The following is a 13,743-nucleotide window of genomic DNA, read 5'->3' on the forward strand; positions in this document are numbered from 1 at the left end:
TCTCATTTTGTTTTTTTGAGACAGGGTTTCTCTGTGTAGCTTTGGTGCCTGTCCTGGAACTTACTCTGTAGACCAGGCTGACCTTGAACTCATAGAGATCCACCCGCCTCTGCTTCCTGGGTGCTGGGATTAAAGGCTTGTGCCACCATCGCCCAGCTCATTCTCTCTTTTTAACTGATTAAGCCTTGCCACATATGTAACTTACCGGCGTGCCCTATTCTAGGTTCTGAATACAGATGGTATACTCTGCACAGGAATGTTTGCCCTTCTCCACTTTGCCAGCCGGGCCCTAAGGACTGCCCAACCTCCACAGACTCATTCTCTCTTCTCTGGTTCTAGTCCTCTGATCCGTTCTCATTTTCACCTGTCTCTTTCTGAATAAAAATTGTGTTTCATCATCTGGGATATAGCCACTGCACAATGACCCCATCAACGAAAAAAAAATACTCATCTCACCAACACCCTCTGTTTCTCTCTCTAGTTAGAAGTCTTTTTTTTTTTTTGGTTTTTAAATTACAAAAAGGATTTGTGTGCTTGCTGTTTCTTTTAATCTGGCCTTGTTGTTCATGTGTTCTCTGTAATCACAGGAGTCATTTATTATGTTTGTTAGATGCCAAATTTTTCATTTGTGTAACTTGCTTTGAAAATAGAACTCATATAAATAATAAAAGAATGCTCCATCAAAAAAAATGATGGCCAAATGGCATGGTTCACGCCAATAATCTCAGCACTTTGGAAGTTGAGGCAGGAGGATTGCCATGAGTTCAAGGCCAGCCTGGGCTACTGAGTGAGACTTTATGCCTAGCGATCCCAAGGGTCTGAGTTGGACCACAGAACTGCAAAGAAAATAGGAGGAGACGGTGGTGCCCAAGATGCTTCAAGACAAAACCATCTTCTGTGGTAGGGTTTTGTTCTCTCATGCCTGATCTTAGTCAAAAGACCAAGAAGTGACAGTCCTGCTATTCTAAGAGTTTAAACTTGGGGCAGCAAGATGACTCAGTGTTTGGAAGAACTTGCTGCCAAGTCTGATCATCAGAGTTCAAGTCCTAGGACCTGCATGGTCAAATAAGATAACTGACTATTACAAACTTTTTTCTGACCTCCACACATGTGCTATAGGACACACATATACATGCACTTACATACACACAAATATAATTTTAAAATATGATAAAAAAGTTACAAAATAGTTTAAACTTCCTTTAAATATATACTTTATCCATTTAAACTGAACCATTTAAAATATTTAGCCATTTGAATGCTCGGGACCTTTAAAATAAACATTTTATCGTAAGAAGATTATGGGAACATATGACTGATGTCTTTATATTAAAATAGCCTCTCACTCATTGGCACAGAAGATGACTTTCTGAACAGAGCACTGATAACACAGGTACTAAGATCAACAATTCATAATTGGGACTTCATGAGACCTAAAAGCTTCTGTAGGGCAAAGGGCACTGTCAATAAGACAAAGAGGCATCCTACAGAATGGGAAAAGATTTTCACCAACCCCACACTGACAGAGGGTTAATTTCTGAAATATATAAAGAACTCAAGAAACTAGACATTAATAAACCAAATAATTTAAAAAGAGGGTACAGTCATAAACAGAAAGTTCTCAACAGAAGAATCTCAAATGACTGAATGGATAAAGAAAACATTTACACAATAAAATATTACTCAGGTGTTAAAAAATGACATTGTGAAATTCACAGGCAAAGGATGGAAAAAAGATCATCCAGAGTCAAGTAACTCAGACCAAGAAAAACAGACATGGGATGTACTCACTTATAAGTGGATATTAGCTTCTTCAAATGAAGAAGAACCATGCTACAATCTACAGACCCAGAGAAGCTAAATAACAAGGAGGGCTCAAGGGAGAACACATGAATCTCCTTGGGAAGAGGAAATAGAATAAATTTCATGGATGGACTAGAGGCAGTGGGGTTGGAAACAGGAGGGATCAGATGGAGAGGGGTAAGAAAAAAGAATACTAGGAGAGAATAAATGTATACAATATGAAACTATGGCTAAAGCCATCCACATACAATCTGTCCTGCCTACAAAATGTGCTGGGGCAATGGTGATGCAGACTCTGTGGGAGTGCCCAACCAATGTCTGCTCTAACTTGAGATCCACGCCACGAGAGGGAGCCCATATCTGGCACTGCCTCCATGTCAGGAACCAGAGAATGGCTAGCCCAGGGTTCTAGGGCAGAACCAAACACAACTAGAAAAAAAATCACTCCTAACGACATTTCGCTATACTCATAGATTGATGTCTTGTCCACTGTCTTCAGAGACAATTCCTTCAGCAGTAGATGGGAGCAGGTGCAGAGACCCACAGCCAGACATTATGTGGAGAGAGAGAAAGAGTCTAAACTGGTTGTCTCCATCGGGTCCCTCTCCTCCAAGTTCATGGAACCTCGTGAGAAAGAAGGGGAGGAAAGACTTTAGGAGTGAGAGGAGATGGAGGACACCAGGAGAACATGGTCCACTGAATCATCTAAGCAGGGCTCATGTGAGATCACAGAAACGGAAGCAACAAGCAGGAGGCCAGCATAGGTCTGCACCAGGTCCTCTGCCTCTGTTGTGCTTGTTAGCTAGTATTTTTGTGAGACTCCTAACAGTGGGAGTGGGTGTCTATTTGACTCTTGTGCCTGTTCGTGAGACTCTTTTCCTCCTATTGGATTGCCTTGTCTACCCTTGGTATGAGGGCTTTTGCCCTGCTTTCTTGTATCTTGTTTTTGTTGTGTTTGGTTGTTGTCCCTTAGAGGCCTGCCTTTCTCTAAAGGGAAACAGAGGAAGAGTGGATCTGAGGGAGAATGGTGGCAGGGAGCTGGGAGGAGGGGAGTGAGGGGAAACTATGGTCATGATGTAGTATATGTTAGAAGAATCTAGTTTCAATTTTAAAAAAATCACTTAAAAATGTTGATAACGATAATTAAAAACTATAAGCAATATTAAGGTAGATTACTCATGAATGAAATTCTCAGCAGATAATAATAAAAATGAGTGCTAAAATGAATAAAATTAAGACGATAAGCATACAGAAAGAAAGAAAGCTGAAAGACTAGCAAAACTGTGGTATGTTTGTTTCTTCTAAACAGCAGAATTATGAGTGCTGTTTTCTTTCATTATATATTTCTGTATTCTCACCATTGAGTGTTTCATAAAGAAACACACATTTGTAGAAGTGTTGTGCAATATCCAAGCCAAGTGTTTCATTTTGTATTATTACTTAAGAAATAAATTTAAAACATTGAAGATCCTTAATTTATTCATAGTTGGTCCCTATTTGTGAAGTGAGGTGAAGCATCTCTTTCACTATTGACTGGTATTTGAAGTGGAAGGAAAAGTTGAAACTGGTGAAAAAAAGCACAGTTTATTTTTAACTTTCTTCTATGCTATTCCTATTTTTTTTAAATGAAGAATTGCTGAACTTTCAGCCCGTGTTTTGAAAAATTTTTAAAAATATATAAATACCGTATAAAAGTATTATAAACAAGTTTTTGTCTCTTCCTTGAAAATTACTGAAATAAGATTCAAAGTACATTAACACTAATTAATGAACATTCGAAAGTTGATTTTGTTGTGGTCATACCTTCACATAACAACAACCAAGACAAAAGTTCTGTAGGAGCCTACCTGTGTCTTGGTACAACCATTGCATTCTGACCAAGGGCCAAAGGAGCCCCACTGGCAGTTAACCGGCGAGGAGGCTCTGTCACAGCACCAGGTTTGTCCATCAGGAAGCAGGTGGGATGATACGCAAGAGAATACAAAGAACAGATAAGACTAATCAAAAGTCATCACAAGCATCTCTCCTTGAGACAGTGATCATCTGTAATCCAGGACACACACACATATATGCCTGCCCGCCCGCCTTGCTGGGAGAAGTCAGGTAGAGGCAGGAGGATCAGAAGTTCAAGGTCTTGCTCAGCTACTCAATGAGTTTGAGGATATCCTGAGCTACATAAGATGCTGTCTCAAAAAAACAGATGACAACAAAAATGTGCTTTCAGATGCCGAATGCAATTATATGAAAATGTCACCATGAAGCACGTTTTATAAAATTATTATAGGTTGCTTAAAAAGAAAAAAAAATACTTCCAAAAATTTAAAGTGGTTTTAAAAGTATCCTAAAATATATGAAAATGGGAAGAGGGGTACCTATTTTTACTAGAGCTTAATTTTTGTTAACTATCTGTTTTGTACAAAGTACTGCTAACATACTTTTTTTTTGGTTTTTTTGAGACAGGGTTTCTCTGTGGTTTTGGAGCCTGTCCTGGAACTAGCTCCTTGTAGACCAGGCTGGTCTCGAACTCACAGAGATCCGCCTGCCTCTGCCTCCCGAGTGCTGGGATTAAAGGCGTGCGCCACCACCGCCCGGCTTGCTAACATACTTTGTTCAGTGTATCTGTAAGGATAGGAACACATACATTTCTAATCATCATATACTATATCTACTGTGATAAATTTCATGACAGTGTTTGTACTGGCTAGTATTACGTCAACCTGACACAAGCTCAAGTCGTCAGAGAGGAGGGAGCCTCAATTGAGAAAATGCCTCCATAATGGGTCAGGCTGTAGACAAGCCTGGAGAACATTTTCTTAATTAGTGATGGATGGGAAAAGAAGGGCCCAGCCCATTGTGGGTGGTGCCATTCCTGGTCTGGTAGCCCTGGGTCCTATATGAAGACAAGCTGAACAAGCCACACTGAGTAAGTCAGTAAAAAGCCACCTTCAAGGCCTCTCCATCAGTCCTGCCTCTAGCTTCTTGCCCTGCTTGAATTCCTATCCTGACTTCCTTCTATGATGCTCTGTGATGTAAAAGCATATGCAGATAAACCCTTTTCTCTCCAATTTGTTTCGGTCATGTAATAACCCTAACCAATATAATATTTACATAAAATTTATTAAGGAAAAAAATAAAGAAGTAGTCAAAATTAAGAGAGTAGGTGAGGATATTTGGTAAGAAGGTATTGGGCCTTTGAAGAAACTCAATAATGACTTGAACAGCTGTTAAAAACTTGAGAGACAGCCGGGCGGTGGTGGCACACGCCTTTAATCCCAGCACTCGGGAGGCAGAGGCAGGCGGATCTCTGTGAGTTAGAGACCAGCCTGGTCTACAGAGGTAGTTCCAGGACAGGCTCCAAAGCCACAGAGAAACCCTGTCTCGAAAAACCAAAAAAAAAAAAACTTTTTTTTTGAGACAAGTTCTAAAACAGCAGAAAAATGCTAGCAAGGCTATGAGACAGCAATTTATATTTAAATAGTCCCCATTTTCACTCTGGCCCCTTCTTAAATGCACACAGGTGAAAACGGTGTGTTTAAGCAATTCCACTCTTAGCAAGCATATGTGGATGGTAGAGTGGCTCTCACATGATCCTAAACCCTGGCTGTGGAGGAAGACACCTGGTTTAGTCCATAAAGGTCAAGGGAGACTTGTGAAAAGCTCATGGAACCAGAACTCTCGATTTGTAGATTCATAGCACATTACTGGGCTGGGTGACATCTTGTGTCCAAGTGTTTCTTGAATCCTCAAGCTGTCAGATGATTCTACAAGTAACGAATCCCATTCTGTAGTGTGCACTGAAAGAACTTTGGTAACCTGCTTGCACAAGGTACCAGTGAGCCAAGCGTCTAAATGTTTTGACCCTTAAACAGTCCTGTGAATTTGCTGTTGCTTGCCGACCTGTGCCCCAGGGTATGGAGACAGGATGGACACTGTTTGGCCTTCCCTCCTGTCTCCTTCACTACTCTGCACAGAGCCCTTAGCGTACCGCACTGCTGGACTCGGGGCCTTGGCCACAGTGGATTCTGCACGCTGTCTCAGTCTTTGTGATCCCACGTCTTGCACAGCTCCTGAAACTTATGGAACTAATAGTTCTATTAAGTGAGCTGGCTCTTTCCATTCCCTTGCAAATAAAAAGAAGGGCATAGGTAAATGGTGCTGACTTTTAACCAAACTTCAGGAACCAATAAAACTATTTTCTTTAAAAAAAAAAAAAAAGCTGTTGACCTTTAAAATCTAGAGAATGTTTATCAGGGACCGAATTTAAAGATTAAATATTGCTCTGAGTCCACGACAACTCTCTGAATTAAGGTGAAATCCTCAAATTGGGACCAAAAAAAGAACATGAAGTATTTTTTTTGTCCTTGTTTCTTCTTTAAAAATAATAAATAAAATAAATTATTGTATTTTCTAAAATCACAGAAATATGAAATGCATAAACACATCCAATGTGCTATATGAAAGTTAAGCCAGGGTTTCTCTGTGTAGCTTTGGTGTGCTGGAACTAGCTAGCTCTTGTAGACCAGGTTGGCTTCAAACTTATAGGGATGCCTGTGCCTGCCTCCCAAGTGCTGGGATTAAAGGTGTGTGCCACCACCGCCCAGCTAAGAATTTATTATTTCTTACAATTTTAAAATTTCCATACAAAATACAAAACATTCTCACCTTGAGAAGATTTGAAACTCTGCCATGAATCCTGCCAAAATGAATAAGCTTGTTACCTAGGGTAAAAAACAATGAAATATTGCTTTAGCTTTCATTTCCTTAATGCGTTAAAAAATGAATACCTCTACTTGCATATGCCTTTGTGGGTTGGGAGAATATGAGTGGAAGAAGCACATAAAAGATAAATGACTTTTCTTTATGGGGTAGTGTTTTAAATAGAAGCTTGAAGGTTCTTCAAAAAAAAAAACTTAAAAATAGAGCTGCCATCTGATTTTACCATCCCCATCCCAATGAAATGAAATCAGTATGCCAAAAAAAGATATCTACATTCCCTTATTTATTGCACTATTAGTCATAATTGCTAAAACAAGAAATCCAACAGTGTCCACCACTGGATGAAAAAATTAAGAAAAAGGTTGTAAGAGGCGATGAGGAATGTAGCTTGCTGGTACTTACCTAATTTGCAAATAAAAAGAAGGGCATAGGTACTGTACTTGACCCCCAGTATATTGGGGGGGGGCACCAGGGTGGGAAAAGAAAACACACACAATGGAATACCATTGAGCCTTAAAAGAAAAAAAAGACCTCCTATTTGCAACAACACATATGAACTTAGATGGTATTATGTTAAATAAGATATGCCAAAAACAAAAGGAGAAATACCATAGGATAAAACTCAATTATAAATGTTATCTAAAAATACTGACCTCACAGGAGGAAAAAGGAGGCTGTGGGGTACCTAACCCCAGCAGGTTTACGGCATCTGTTATAGGACAGTGTACTCTAGACGTGATGGGGGTTGTACCTGTGACATCTCAAGGCTATCGTTGCCTGAACAAGATCAACATGCTAACAAGGCTAAGGGAATCTCACAAGGCCCTAACTCTAGGTGAAGAGCAATGGAAAATGGATGGTTGCAGAGAGATGAAGAAGCAGTTTCCTACAAGAATGGAGCTATGAGTTATCTAATCCCAAGTGGTCAGCACTAAACACATGTATGCAAGAGGAACAGAAAATGGATCCAAAAGGTTTTTGTGATGTGGGATTTCCCTCTGTATGCTGTGGTTACCATTGATAAATAAAGAAACTGCCTTGGCCTGTTGATAGGACAGAACTTAGGTAGGTGGCGAAAACTAAACTGAAGGCTGGGAGAAGGAAGGCGGAGTCAGAGAGAAGCCATGTAGCTGCCAGAGACGGACCAGAACTTTACCCCGAAGCCACAACCATGTGGCGATACACGGATTAATAGAAATGGGTTTAATTAATATGTAAGAGTTAGCCAATAAGAATCTAGAGCTAATGGGCCAAGCAGTGATTTAATTAATATAGTTTCTGTGTGGTTATTTCTATGCTAAGTGGCCAGGAACTAACCAGTGCCTTATAACTACCTTTTTGTGCATGTCTATGTATGTGTGTTGTATGTGTGTGTGTGTATATGTGTATGTGTAAGAGAGAGAGAGAGAGAGAGAGAGAGAGAGAGAGAGAGAGAGAGAGATGCTACAAAGCAGATTTGTAGATGTAAAAGCCACAGAGGCAAACAAGTAAGACTTTGTAACTGACTAGACATGAATATCTAGAAAGGCCAGTGGAATAGTCTGAAAACAGCTAAAGACGATGTTGGGAGGACCATTCACAGGAGATTCTGGATTGTATAAATGAAGAAGGGAACTAAGCATCAGCCTTTATTCACTGATTTCTTCTGACCACAGATGTCGCGTTCTCAGCTGCAGCAGCCTTATTTCCCCGACAAAGGGCTGCGCCTTGCCCTGGAAGCTAAAATAAACCCTTCCTCGGGTCGCCTTTGTCAGAGTACTTTGAAACAAAAACTGAGACAGTCCCTAAAATGGGAGCAATTTGTCTTCCTGCCCTTTAGAAGGAGAATAAAGCACATGAAAATAGAACAGCCTTGCGCACAAGCTGACTATAAACAACCGGTTCAGAATTTGCTGTGCTGAAAAATGGGAATGAACTGTGTCTGAGACGCTCAGCTAGACCTCCAGTTCTTTTCTCTGGCTTTACATCCCCGAATGGACACTACCTTGCTTGGTTCCACTAACATATTCCAGCTGACTACGTGCTGATCTGAGACATCGCTGTGCCCAGCATGGACCAACCCCTGGTTTCACTCTGGGCTGAGCTCAGACCAAGAGGGCAGACTGCATAACTGGCCTGTAGCTAGCTCAGAGGGAAGCTCCTTGGCTATGAAACCTTCTTCAATAGCTCAACCCCAAGTTACCACATATTCAAGTGCTAATGAGAGAATTAAGGGGAATTCTGGAGCATGGATGGAAAAGGAGGTCTAAGATCATCCCTCCTTAAAATGCCAGACATAGAGATCACTTATGCTATTTGATAGCTCAGGGCTTTCCCATGTCTCCTTTGCTGGAAGCATATCACAAAAGCATGCCTTTCAGGTTTACACTAAGAGGGTAAACATGTACTTTGAAATACGAGCAGAAATTCTGCATGCATCTTGGAGTGAAACCATTGCTTCATTTGTTGACATCCTATCAGCCAACTAAAAGGAAAAAAACTATTTATTATCACAACATTAAAATGTCATAAATTAATGACTGTGAAACACATTTTAAACATAAAACAATTATTAAGATGTCTCATCATAAAATAAGGAAGGAAGTTGATTGACAGTTAATTCAAATATTGGGGAAAACAGGTTAGTTAGGTGACTTTAGCAAGGATATCATGTTCCTTTTTGAACTAACAATTATTCTAAATTGTTAAATAAACCCACAAAGCTCAGTAAAATAAATACCAGATCACACTGTAAATCTAACTTTGTGAATTGCCTTGGTGCTGTAGCCTTGTAGCCCCAAGTGTATCAACTTTGTAATTTGTGTTCAACTTTTAACTATAGAATTCAAAGGTTACCAAAGACCTACATCTTGGTCCTTCTCCAGCCTCACTAGTGAGCACAAATTCTGTGAAACAAGCCGACAGTGCCGTTGACTGGGGTAACCCCACGGCTGGCAGGGCAGCAGAACTGGTCCTTCGGGGTGATAACGCAACAGTTTTATTTTAAGATGCCAAATCTGCAATAGCGAAAGTGGGTCTGGAAAGACGGCTCAATTGGCAAAGCCCCTGCTGTGCAAACAAAAGGGTCCAGGTTTGATCCCCAGCATTTGTAGAAGACATTAGGTCCTTGGTCCCCGGCATCCACAGGAGGCGTGTAGATCCGTGTGCTCACAGATAAGTACTACTAAACCAGGAATGTTAGACACACAGGGTTGTCTCTTCCAAGAGAGATGTACGACCTGTTTCTACCCAGAAGGCTGGGAATGGATGTGTTGAACAGCTGGGTGACCTCTCGGCAAACTGGATGGCCCATCTACAGGACTATTCTTCCCTGGGGCCATGAGCATCGTTTTCCTTGAGCCTGCCTCCTTGGTTGATCTATAGAACCTATCTTTATGGGAGATGTCACTCGTACTTCACAAGAAGTTTGATGTAATCATGTCTTAAGCATACACGGTTGTGTTATACTGGGAAACTTTTTTCCAAATTGGGCTGTGCGTAAATATGACCAAAATGAACTGTCCAGGGTCAGACTCTTGAAGTTAGACCCAACCTTGGCTATTGTGTGAAGCCGAATTTCCTGCTTGCCTCCCCTGGATTCGCATTCTGAGGGCTGTGGTATTTGTAGACATTCTCCCCCACCACCACCACCACCACACACACACATACATCCCCATAAAAGCCAAGCATAGAAGTAGGTGCCTATGATCCCAGCACTGGGGAAGAAGAGGCAGGAGGATCCCTGGGTTTGCTAACCAGTCAGTCTAGACATACTGGTGAGTTCCAGTTTTAATGAGAAACCTTATCTCTTAAAAGAAAAGAAGGAAGGAAAGAGAGAAAAAATGAGCAGTCGAGGAAGGCACCCTGTGGCCTACACACATACATGTGAACACACAAATTTACCCTGTGGCCTGCACACACACACATGTGAACACACAAATTTACCCTGTGGCCGCACACATACATGTGAACACACAAATTTACCTTGTGGCCTGCACACATACATGTGAGCACACAAATTTACCCTGTGGCCTGCACACACACACACACACACACACATGTGAACACACAAGTTTACCCTGTGGCCGCACACATACATGTGAGCACACAAATTATCATAGCATTTCCAACTTGTTTTTCCATCCTACAGTTTCATTCTATAATAATGATTTCTGTCTTTGGGCTTTTGTGTGTATTAACTTTTTAGAGATATTGGATTGTTGTATGTTGGTCCAACACGTGTGTATGGTAAAGTCATCATTTCACTCCATGAACTTATATTATCTGCCCTCACGGTCTTTTTCTCATCCAAGATTCTGAATTCTAACTTCCCAAAGCTACAGATTCCGTTTCCTATAAAGCTCTTACATCATCCGATCAAAACCTCACTACATGGCCCAAAATTAAAATAAACAAGCAATCAAGCTGGAGAGAAGTTTGCCTTAGAAGTAACAATGGACCTACTGTAGTCCTTTATTGCTTTCTCGGGAACTGTTTTCTTCATAAACATTTCTCAGGAATTGTTTTCTTCATAAACATTTCTCAGGAATTGTTTTCCTCATAAACATTGCCTTCAGTTCCCCTTTTCCCAGCTCTCTCAGTCTGAAAACCTGATTCACTTTGGCTGAACTATTAAAAACCTGTTTAGATAAGGACGTTTGTTAAAAGTCACCCTCCCCACCTTCTTACTCTGTGTTTTCCACATTCTTCTCTTTTTCTGATTTCGTTCAGTTAAGTATGACCTTCTCTTTGAGATGCCTTTAAGTAGATAAGTCATAAATTATCATCTTACCTTCATGCTTGGGAAACATTCAGGGTAGACAAGAACAAGACAATTTCATCTGTAAAGACAGACAGGCTTTTGTAACCCCCACAGTCTCTCCTCCTCTGGATTCTTTCTCCACTCATTTATAGAGCCAGCAGTACCGAGACTCGGCTCCCAACCCAGCTGGATTCTCCAGGGACGTGGAGAGCCTGCCTCTGTACTTGATCTATGCCTTGAAACCAGATGCATTTTGTCAGTTACACAGACCCTTCCTGCAGCCAGCTGGGACCGTTTGGAAGTTAGAGATATCTTTCTGGGAAATGTATCTGCTAATCGGAAAAGACAGCAAATGTGCTCAGCTCAGCATCGAAGTGATTTCCAATCAAAGGAAACTCTGTAAAACAAGGGCTGAATCTCCTAAACAGAGTGCATGCCCCAGAGTCAGAAGCACTAGCTTCCCTGCGCATGCAGTACTTGGTAAGGAAGAAGGCCCCAATGGTTACTAGTCTTTGCTAAGCTTCAGTTAAGCAGAAGCACACATTCCATGGGTATTCCAGCTAACTGAGGCTGGCAACATGAGATCATGGTACCAGAGCAAACAGAAAACAGTTCCCTTTCTTCAGCAACTCCAAGAGGCCCTGGCCACCAATACATCACCTCCCTGCCCTGTTGGCAATACAAAATATTACTTTTGATGAAATCTTTTATGTCCTATTTAGAAAAAATTCTTAATTTGGTCCTTAGAAGAATTTTTCTTTTTAACAACTATCTGGTGACCCCCTATAAGGATGCTATAAAGCAGACTTGGAGATTGCTTTGTGAGAGAAGAGTTCTTTGCTCATTTTCTGTTTCTGTAATAAGAAACTTGAGACTCAGACCTTCAAAATAATAGACATATGCTTGGCTCGTACTTCTGGGAACCAGGGAGTCCAAGAGCATGGTACTGGCTGGCATCTGTGTAACATCTGGTAAGAGCTGGTCTTTATACATCATGCACAAAAGAGGACATGACATGGTGAGACACCACTAATGATAAAACTAGGAGCCCATTCTTATGATGACCTCATCTAATCTCTGGAGGTCTACCTCCAGATACTACTAATGGATGAAATGGATACTACTAAATTTTCAACACAGGAATATTGGGTGAGTGTAAACCATAATCGATCTGGATGAGGTTCTGTCTGTAAAACATAAACGGAATGTTCCAGAATGGAATTTTTCTGGGAAGAAAATAGAGCATAACGGCATCACATTCATCCTTCTGTCTTTAACTTCCACAGATTAATCACAGAAAGTATTCAGGGGCTACAGCTTGCATGTGGAGTCTGTTCTCGTCTTCCAACTTGTGGGATCTGAGACTCGAACTCACAGTTTCAGGGTTAGTAGCATGCACCTTCACACAGCCAGCTGTCTTGATGGCCAGCTTTCAGTTTTCTTTTTCTCTCTTTAAGAGTTATTTTATTTTACATACATGAGTGTTTGCATGCATGTATGTATGGGTACCATGTGCATGCCTGGTGCCCTCAAAGGTCAGAAGAGGGCATTGGGTTCCCTTGAACTGGAGTTATGGGTGGTTGTGAGTCACCATGTGGGTGCTGGGAACTGAACTCCATCCCCTTTGAGAGCACAAGTGCTCTTAACTCCTGAGCCATCTCTCCAGCCCTGATTCACCTATTTAAAGAAGCAGGCTGGGCTGGAGAGATGGTTCAGTGGTTAAGAACACCGCCTGCTCTTCCAAAGGTCCTGAGTTCAATTCCCAGCAACCACATGGTGGCTCACAACCATCTGTAATGAGGTCTGGTGCCCTCTTCTGGCCTGTAGGCATGATGAATAAATAAATAAAAGAAGAAAAAAAAAAAAAGAAAAGAAGCAGGCTTATAAAATGTGTCTCCACAATCTCACCAGTGATGTGGAGCTCACTGCTCCCTTTGTCCTGGTCCTGGAGGAATAGCGAAGTATGCTTGGGCTCCAGCAATATCTGAGTTAGGACGCAGAAGGGCAGACAGACCTAATAGAACCTTGTGACAGCACTTTAGCCGCTGCACGGAGGGTGGAATTCTGGGAAGGAAACGCACATTTTCTCACTGAAGGGATAAATATTCCTTCCGTCTCTTTAGCCTGGTGTTAGGTGAATCCGCCTTCCTAAGCCAAGAGACTGATCAGTCCACCTGTAATGTTATGTCATGTTAGGTGTCCACCCTGGCCACAGATTCCATTCTCTGGACCAGAAGGAAATGGTTTTCCCTTCATGGATGTTTAATGCTACTGCAACAATGTCACGTGAGTGCTTATCTGTTTGGACTTCCAACAGGGAAACCATTAGGATAAGAGCTTTAAATACAGATGAGGTCTGCACTGTTGGCAGTGTGGCTACCAGCATAAGCTGTGTGGACTTTTGCAAAGATCAATGGAAACTCTTGTATGGACAGGTTTTAAGGAAGAGCGAACACTGTGGGTCAAGAGGAGTCAAATGGTGG

General features: G+C 41.4%; 1 protein-coding gene across 1 annotated transcript in view; it reads right to left on the minus strand.

Annotated features, from left to right (window-relative positions):
- C7 (complement C7) overlaps positions 1-11,454 on the minus strand; it is a 55,600-nt gene extending 44,146 nt beyond the window's left edge. Inside the window, exons 1-3 of the mRNA XM_050138942.1 lie at positions 11,291-11,454; positions 6,466-6,521; positions 3,651-3,726 (exon numbers count right to left, since the gene is read on the minus strand). Of these exons, the coding sequence (XP_049994899.1) occupies positions 3,651-3,726; positions 6,466-6,521; positions 11,291-11,296 (138 nt within the window). The 5' untranslated portion in view covers positions 11,297-11,454. The remainder of the gene's footprint in view (positions 1-3,650; positions 3,727-6,465; positions 6,522-11,290) is intronic.
- Between the last annotated feature and the right edge of the window lie 2,289 nt (positions 11,455-13,743).

The sequence above is a fragment of the Alexandromys fortis genome, unplaced genomic scaffold, assembly GCF_014885135.2.
Source record: "Alexandromys fortis isolate MF-2015 unplaced genomic scaffold, M_Fortis_MF-2015_v1.1 scaffold_37, whole genome shotgun sequence".
NCBI lineage: Eukaryota > Metazoa > Chordata > Mammalia > Rodentia > Cricetidae > Alexandromys > Alexandromys fortis.